This window comes from Podarcis raffonei, chromosome 4, assembly GCF_027172205.1.
Source record: "Podarcis raffonei isolate rPodRaf1 chromosome 4, rPodRaf1.pri, whole genome shotgun sequence".
NCBI classification, from domain to species: domain Eukaryota; kingdom Metazoa; phylum Chordata; class Lepidosauria; order Squamata; family Lacertidae; genus Podarcis; species Podarcis raffonei.
The window spans coordinates 80,220,819-80,230,190 of record NC_070605.1 but is presented as its reverse complement, the minus strand read 5'-3'; the positions used below and the strand labels follow the sequence as shown (position 1 = coordinate 80,230,190).

The following is a 9,372-nucleotide window of genomic DNA, read 5'->3' as shown; positions in this document are numbered from 1 at the left end:
CACCGCCAGCCTTGCGCCCTAGCGCGCGCCCACCCCACCCCCCGCCGCCGCCGCTGCGGCTGCGCTCCACTCACTGCTCGCAGGAGGAGCAGCCGCTGCAGCAGCACCGACGCCGCCACCGACGCCTGGCCGGGCACCGGCAGCCTCCGCACCCCGATGCCGACGCCGACGCCATCCCTTCGGCCCAGCCACAGGCGGCGGCTGCTTCTGCCGACTGGGAGGGAGGAGAGCTCCGAGGGGCCTCGACGCGCCCTGCGCTCCCCAAAACCCTCCGAGAGGAAGCTGGCGGGCGGGCGGGCGAGCGTCTCTCGGCGGAAGGGGGCGCCGCTGGCTCCGGCTCTCAGCGCAAGTCTCAGGGGGGGGGAGGACGGAGCGCGGCTGGAAGCCCCCGGACCCGGCCGGGAGGAGGAGAGGCTCTCGCCAAGCCCGGATCTGGAGCGCCTCGGAGCGCGGGCTCCACCTACAGCCCAAGGAGAGGAGCGGGCGGGGAGGCGCCCGAGGGGAGGGGGCTTCGGCTGCCTCGGCCCGCGGGGGCTCCGCAAATAATAAATTTAATAAATTCCTGCTGAGCCTTTGGGGGGGTCCTTGGCTCCTTCGCTTGCCCCCAGCCCCAGTGGCGTAGCGTGGGGGGTGCAGGGGGGGCCGGCCGCACCGGCCGCAACATCTGGGGGGGGCGCGCTCGCACTCGAGTGCTAAAATCCACGGGTTAGGGGGCGCAAATTACTTGCCTTGCCCCGGGTGCTGACAACCCACGCTACGCCACTGAGTGTGACAGACCGGGAGAGAATCAGAGAGAGGATGGAAATGAGCAAGATGCTCCTTTTGTGTATGTGGGGATGCTTCTCTCTGTTGGGGGGCGGAGGCAATGGATTTGGCTCCTATTGGAGTGTCGCAGCCTTTCTCAACCTGTGGGTCCCCAGATGTTGTTGAACTACAACTCCCATCACGCCTAGCTAGCAAGGCCAGAGCGCAGGGATGATGGGAGCTGTAGTCCAACAACATCTGGGGACCCACAGGTTGAAAACCACTGGAAGCCATGCCTCAAATACAGAAAACACAATAAGCCTTCAGTGACCTCTTAGAAACTCCAGCTGGTTCAAAATGCAGCAGCCAGATTACAGATTACAACTCAGAACTCCTATAAAACCTGTTCTAAAACAGCTGCATTTGTTGCCAGGTCCTTTCCAAGTCTGGTTCAAGGTGAGCACATTTGTGTTTCAAGCCCTAAACAAGGCAGGCCCCAAATCTCTAAGACTGCCTCCTTCCCTACAGATCCCCTCAGGTGTTAAGATCAGCAGGTCTTGCCTACCTCTTGGTAGTTCCACCATCCTCAGAAGTTTGGAGGGTTCATGTGACAGCCTGGAAGAGGGCATCTTCAGCGGCAGCTACTAAGTTGAGGAATCTCCTTTTCCTGGAAGTGCATCTGGTACCGTTGTCACGCAGTTTCCATTGCAAGCTGAAGATCCACTTATCTACCCTATTCTTTGACACCTTGCATATAATTGTTGGCATCCGTCTGTCCCTACAGACAGTGGAAGAGTGCGCCTTCAGGGGTAAAGGCAAACTGTTGGAAAGTTACTGCACCTGCTGTGACTGTCGAGAGGAATACAGTGTTTTATCGCAGCGGGGGGAGATGAATACATCCTGTTTTCCTGCTACAGGTGCATCGTGGTGTTTCTTCTCTCTGCAGTCATTCCTCCTCTGGTCACTGCTGTGTATATATGTATATGTATATGTATATGTATATGTATATGTATATGTATATGTATATGTATATGTATATATGTATGGACCCACCCACCCCTATTCTTTCAATTGCATTTGTTTTAAAGCAATTTGAATATTGCATTTTTAAATTGCTGGAACCACCCATAGAACATCGAGGTAAATGGCTGGTAAGAAATCAGTCAGACAAGCAAACGAAGTGAAATTTAAGGTTGCATATTCACTGAGGTGGCAAACCGATGTCAGGACTTTACCGTGCCTAGATAAATGATCCTCCTTACATAATCCATACAGAAATCCTTGCATGTAAAAACGAACAAAACCAAAAAACAGTGATCAGCAGAATGTGTTCCAAGCTAGGCTAGCCTGCTCCCTGATATCAAGTCACCTGTGTGCAAGCATTTATTTTTTTACTCTGAGGAGGAGCATATGAGCTACCCAAAGTGGTACAACCCTGACACAGCTGTTACCGCCCTTTTGAGAAGTGGACCTGAGTCAAATGATGTTGGGGAGTAGCGGAGCTCATCCATGCTTCTGCTTGCCTTGCCTCTTCCTCCCAGGGAGACCTGATCTTTAGGACTGAGTCAGAGCAAACGCCAATTGGGTTTTCTCCGGATTGACGTTTCCTCCGATTTAGTGCCAAAACAGCAGGGCAAAGGCAAAACTGCTAGATATAGCACTGGCCAAGTGGAAAACTGCTTGGAACCATGCTTCCTAGGCACAGAACAAGTGGAATATTGGAAGAGCCCTCTGCTCTATTAAAAGGTAAAGGGACCCCTGACCATTAGGTCCAGTCGTGGCCGACTCTGGGGTTGTGGCGCTCATCTCGCTTTACTAGCCGAGGGAGCCGGCGTACAGCTTCCGGGTCATGTGGCCAGCATGACTAAGCCGCTTCTGGCGAACCAGAGCAGCGCACGGAAACACCATTTACCTTCCCGCCAGAGCGGTACCTATTTATCTACTTGCACTTTGACATGCTTTCGATCTGCTAAGTTCGTAGGAGCAGGGACCGAGCAACGGGAGCTCACCCCGTGACGGGGATTCGAACCGCCGACCTTCTGATTGACAAGTCCTAGGCTCTGTGTTTTAGACTGCAGCGCCACCCGCGTCCCTTCTGCTCTATTAGAAACTCCCAATTCAGACACATTCAAAGTTTTATTATAGGCATAGCTGTGCACATAGGAAAATAAGAAAGCTAGCTCGTTATTTATGTTAAAAAAAAAAGTATAGACCAGCTTTCACTAAAAGCAACTCGATGTGTTCCCCCACCCCACAATCAAGATTTGTACCTCTGGGATTTGGCCGTCTTAATTACATGCAGTTGCTAATTTCCATTATAGACTTATATCCTGCAATATAAATCAAGCCACATGATGGAGCCTCCCCACTGCAGCTGATAGTTCCTGTACATAGCAAAAAAAAAAGGGGGGGAATGACTGCTTATACTAATAATACCCACTGGTATCTGTTACAGTTTCTGTGGAACTGAAACGCGAAAGGTTAAACCTGTAAACAGCAAAGGTATCTTCGGTGCTGGAGTCAGTGTGGTGGTTTAACGGATAGCTTGTGTTGTCAATAGGCGAGGAGACTCAGATTCAGAACTCAGCAGTGGAGCTCGTTGTGTGGCATTTGACAAATTGCTATAGCCTGGCCTACCTTGTTAGGTTGGGAATAACCTTAGGGAAAGTCATTGGAGGAAGAGAGGAATGCAAATGGAACAAATAAATAATACTGTTTTCCTTATAAACAGTGGACGCATTGTGTGTAGAAATGCACAATTATGATCATAACAATAATTTTATTTTATTACTGCCCTTCATCAAAAGATGTCAATTTAAAACACAGATAAAAGCACAAATAAATAGTTAAAACAGAAACAACACTAATGCCCCAACCTACAAACACATTTAAAAGGCTGTAGAATATTAATCGGCCAAAGGCCTAGGACGTTTTTGCCTGGCACCTAAAGATATACAATGAAGGCGCCAGACAAACCTCCCTGGGGAGAGCATTGCATAAATGGGGAGCCACTGCAGAAAAGGCCCTTTCTCATGTTGCCACCCTCCGGACCTCACGTGGAGGAGGCACACACAGACAGGGCTCAGATGATGAATGCAGAGTCCAAGTCAGTTTATATGGGGAGAGACGGTACCTTGAGGCATTGTGGTCCTGGGACATTTAAGGTTTTATAGGTCAAAACCAGTGCTTTGAATTGGGCCTGGGAGCTAATTGACAGCCAGTGCAGTCGGGCCAGGATCGGTGTAATATACTCAAACTGTCTTGCCCTGGTAAGGCACTGAGAGGTCAAGGAGAATTAACAAATACATATTTTCCCTGTCTCTCTCCCAACAAAAAACATCATGCAGGGCAACCAAAGCAGTTTAATTGCCAAAATCAGGCCTAAACCCAGATTGAAATGGCTCTAGAAAATGAGTTTTTAATGAAACATTTGTTAGGAAAACCTTTATAGAGAAATTTGAGTACAGTACAGTATTCATAAATTAGTTTAGTTATCTTTACTTACAATATGAGCACTTTAATTCTTTCAGAAAACTACAACAGAAAAACAACAACACTTTCCCTTAGGTCAATGCTTTAGCAGTTCTTCAAATCCTGGAACTGTGCAACAAAACTTGTGCGTTTATTATAATTATTTATTGCTTAACACATTGACACTCCGCTTTTCCCGACAGTTCAAATCTCCTAACCAGGATGCGCAAAATGCAACCGCAAGAACGATGAAGAAAAATAAGTAAAACAAAAACAAAACAAAAAAACTACATCAAATATTTGCTTCAAAACAACGAGAAACATTAAAACCAACAGCAGGAGTTACAGGCAGCGAGTAAAATCTGTCTTGGAGTAAAACAACAACAATAAAACAGCTGAAATAAAAATCTAAAGGCAAAAGTTGAAGCTCTTCCTAAAATGGAAGACTAATACAGAGAGACGACCCTCCCTGAGAAGGAACAGCCTAGCCCCCTCTTCTTGTTTTGAGACCTAAAGCAAGTGCCTGGGCCTCTCTCCCTTGCCTTTGGGGATTCTCTCCAGGTCAAACACCCTCTCCTCAGACCACACATCTCACTAGTCCTGCTGTGTACTCTACTTGAATATTTTTGCCTGGATGGAATGTGTCCTTGAATTGTTACAATGCCTCATGCATGCCTGGACGGAGACAGAGGAAGAGAGAGACAGTCATCGACTTCTGTCTTTCCATGGCCGGAATGTCATCAGCACTACAAAGGTAAGAGTCACATCCATTTGCTGTGCCCACTGCATTGGCCCACATCTCCCATGATCATGCGGCCCCCTGAAAATTTGCCCACAAGGGAATGTGGCCCTTGGGATGGAAAAGGTCCCCCCCCACACACACCTTAGTGGTAGAACTGGAACACGGTCTTTCAGGTGCCATGTAAATAAAAGTTGCTCAGTTCTCTGGTCTGAAAACTCTTTCTAGCAGAAATATAGGCAGAGGGCCTTCTTGGTAGTGGAATGCCCTCCCATCAGATGTTAAGGAGATGAATAACTTTTAGAAGACATTTGAAGGCAGCCCTGTACAGCATAGGGAAGCTTTTAAATGTTTTGTTATGTTTTTACATATCCTGGAAGCCATATGCTGGGGCAACCCAGTCAGATGGACAGGGTACAAAAAATAAATAAATAAATATTATTTTAAAACATCTAAATGCAGCCTTTTTAAAAAAGGCCTATGTCTCACCTGCAGTCTGCTGTTTTGACAGAAATAAGGAGCCTGGGGAACTGAATCTGCTCCCTTCCTTAATAGCCAGTAAATCAGATTTTATCTTTAAAAAAATAAATTCCTATAACCTGGGATCCAGGGAGAGGAGCCTTATACAATGCATTATTTTTTTTTGTTGTGTATTTAACAAAGAGCATTTTGTCCCATATTGTACATTTGCATTTTTAAAAAAAAGGATAAATAAGAGATGCTGTCTAGTGACTAGTCCATGGGTAGGCAAACTAAGGCCCAATCGCCTTCTAAATCTGGCCCATGGATGGTCTGGGAATCAGCGTATTTTTACATGTGTAGAATGTGTCCTTTTATTTAAAATGCATCTCTGGGTTATTTGTGGGACATAGGAATTCGTTCATTCCCCCCCCCAAAAAAAATATAGTCTGCCCCCCCCACAAGGTCTGAGTGACAGTGGATCAACCCCCTGCTGAAAAAGTTTGCTGTCCCCTGCACAGTCTAGTCCTTTTGTGTCAGCTTATTTTGCTAGAGTCACTTCCAGGCAACTTGCTATCCCTGGTGTAGAGAGTTGCCGCTGAATAAAATTAGCCGAGAGGTGCTGAACTCAGAGCACAGGTCTCCCTCTATCCCCCCCCCCATCCTGATCTATGGCTGTGGTTATCCCATAGGGTTAGGAAGGCACTCTGTACATGTAGCACTCCCAGCCTGTGGGGCGGTGGGCAGGGGTGGGGGGAGAACTGGCAGTATAAATGCTGGAGTATGAAACAGATTTTGAGGTCTGACCCTGGTGAGCTTTGAAACTAAGCAATTGTTGTATTCTACTATAGTGTAGTTCTAGCTATGGCAAGATGGAGAATACCGGTATATAACATTCCCCTGAGTAGGAACCAACAACCAACGCGATGGGTATATATTACAAGATGTAGTGAATACCTTTAAAAGAGACTTAAACCAAGTCATGACGAGTACAGCTATCAGTGGAACGAATACAGTGGAACAGATGCCCTCAGGTGGTTGTGGACTGTCCTTCATTTGAGGTTTTAAAGCAGAGGTTGGATGGCCGTCTGTCATGGATGCTTTAGTTGAGATCCGTGCATTGAAGGGAGTTGGAGTAGACGATCCTCAGGGTCACTTCCAATGCTACAATTCTATGATTCTATCAATATTTTAATGAGGAACGGCAAATCTGTGTGCCAAAAACAAACAAACCAAGACGCACAACGAGGCAGAAAGCTCCGCATACTGATATATTACAGCTAAAATTGTGGAGTGGTGGGAGAGAGGACAGAAATATTTTCAGAGCACTTGGGATTGCTTCTTTATCCTTCACAATAATGGCAGCAAGGTTGTCAACACAGATCATCTTCTTTAGCCACAAATAAAAAGGATTTATCCCTTTGGCATACACACCTTCTAGCAAAGCTCATTTTAACTGTTGGCGACAATAGTGTGTACAACAAATGAGCTATACTCCCGCCTTAAATACCCAAGGCACAGAACCTCTGTCCATTTTTTAAGAAGTACCAAACTTAGGAAATAACTTTATCTCTAGATAATCCAGTGGATCAATATTCTGGCTTCATATATTCAGGTTTTGCTGCTTGGCATTGGACCTAGATCCTAAGGCTACTGTCCCAGTGAGCCCTGTTTTAAATTAAGCCCGTGTTTATGAGATGTGTAGGCCAGGGGAGGGGAATGTTTTTCTGATGCCAGGAAGACCTGTTAATCCTCTGACTTTGAAAAAAAATGTAAAACTGACGCCTTACTTAACGTCCCAGGGAACAACGTGTGCTGTGTCATGTCTTCAGTATTCCTGTCTTGTCTGTCCAAGAGCTGTAATATATGTAACTGCTCTTTCAGTCTTTGATCAAGGGTGAATCTGATAAATTTTTCCACCTTTTGACAGTCGCTGTCCCAACATTTTGAACAATAACAACAAGCTAATAAAAGACTGCAGATTTCATTTGGTTGTATACACCATTGGCAAAAAATGCTGAACTCTGGCAAAGACTGCATAGATCTTGGTCTGATCCAGTAATGAATTTTTATATCCTTAAAAGTAAAGGGACCCCTGACCGTTTAGTTCAGTCGCGGATGACTCTGGGGTTGCGGCGCTCATCTTGCTTTATTGGCTGAGGGAGCCGGCGTACAGCTTCCGGGTCATGTGGCCAGCATGACTAAGCCGCTTCTGGTGAACCAGAGCAGTGCACAGAAACACCATTTACCTTCCCGCCGGAGTGGTACCTATTTATCTACTTGCACTTTGACATGCTTTTGAATTGCTAGGTTGGCGGCAGCAGCAGGGACCGAACAACAGGAGCTCACCCCGTTGTGGGGATTCGCTGTGGTTTAGACCACAGCGCCACCCGCATCCCCTTTTATATCCTTATTTATAGTATAAAAAAGGTGGCAAAATTTAAGAATTACTCTTTCCTATAAATAAATTATTTTACTTATTTATTTGCTGTACCTTGTGGCTGTCTAAGGGTACATCTTCGTGACACTTGTTGTGAACCCTGCCTCCCCAATCTCTTTGCACTCATGCACCTGCCATTCATGAAAAACATCTGAAACATCACATAACACCATGGGGCCCTCACTGAGGTGGTTTATTATGATGATCTGCAAAATGGTGGACTGTGTCACTGCATTTAAAAAAAAAGTTTAAATGTGATTCCCACAAGAACCCATTGTTATCTAGGCCTGGATGGCTATGAAATAAACTTCAGAATAAATAAATAAATTCCTATTAAACAAAACCACATACAAAGATAAATCATTACAGTACCATATAAAATGGGGGTTCTTTTTTTTAAAAAAAAACCCCACACAAAACAAGCATACACTATATAATACAATAAAATTAGAAATATTTGTGTTTCAAGACAAATTATAAAGTCTGACACATGTAATAGTCTCATTCCAAACTACACAAACAAGTTGTGCAAAAGACTTACAATTAAATATATTACACTAGTCCAGATTTATAACATAATTCATACAAGACTTGCTGTCATATCCACAATAGTATCTGCTTTGAGCTTACTGTCGTGTTCTTCAAAAATACTTCCAGTTGAGATTGTAGTCGTGCAGAGATTCTCCATCAACAGAAAGAAGTTCATTTCCTGCTCTTCAGTGTTGAAAAACAGTATCTAAACATAAGTACCTACTCTGACATAGCATTTACAAAATAAATTACAGTATGTGGTTGTCTCCAGTTGGTTTCTTAAAGACCCTCCACAGTGGTTTCCTGAAGACTGGTTCAAAGATTATTGCTCCACCCCATGTACCAAATACAGGTAGCTGAAAAAATTTGCATTGCCACCTAGAAACATTTTCAGTGGCATCCAAGTATAATGGAATGAGCCCTAAGTCTTATATTCAACTAGCAATTCCAAATAATTCATACAAATAACCATCATAGCAAAGTCCTAGGAATTCCCAGAGAACATTTACCTGAGAGGTAGCAAAAGAATATCGGTGACAAAAGCTGCATTATATTATCAGTAGTAAATGCTTCAGGGCCAAACTAAAGGGGACATTAATCACATATTTAATGACCTGGCCACTTTTATTTTATTTTGTAAGACTCCAATCCTGAAAACAGTTTACTAAAACAGCCCTTAAAACAGTTTTGATCTCAAACGTGTAGTTTACAGTAATCAGCACTTTTTTTGGGGGGGGGGTGCAGAAAGCAGCCAAAAGGGACCAATTTTCAGCAGAAAACTATCAACCCCGCCCCCGAATTGCTTGCATATTGTGGATGGGTGCCCCTATTTCCCCCATCCCGAAGTAAAAGCAATGTAGTTAACTACTGGGCTTTTTTTCAGCTGGAAGTTACAGGAACTCAGTTCCGGCACTTTTCAGGTGAGTGCAGTTGACATGATAAGAGAACAAGAAAGACATTCATGGTGAGTTCCGGCACCTCTCTTTCT

The 9,372-nt window shown here is 45.1% G+C and overlaps 1 protein-coding gene across 1 annotated transcript in view; it reads right to left on the bottom strand.

The window, feature by feature from the left end:
- Positions 1-8,733: 8,733 nt before the first annotated feature.
- The window catches only part of ADPRHL1 (ADP-ribosylhydrolase like 1), a 38,256-nt gene continuing 37,617 nt past the window's right edge, over positions 8,734-9,372 (bottom strand). The window contains exon 8 of the mRNA XM_053384347.1: positions 8,734-9,370. Within this exon, the coding sequence (XP_053240322.1) occupies positions 9,301-9,370 (70 nt within the window). The 3' untranslated portion in view covers positions 8,734-9,300. The remainder of the gene's footprint in view (positions 9,371-9,372) is intronic.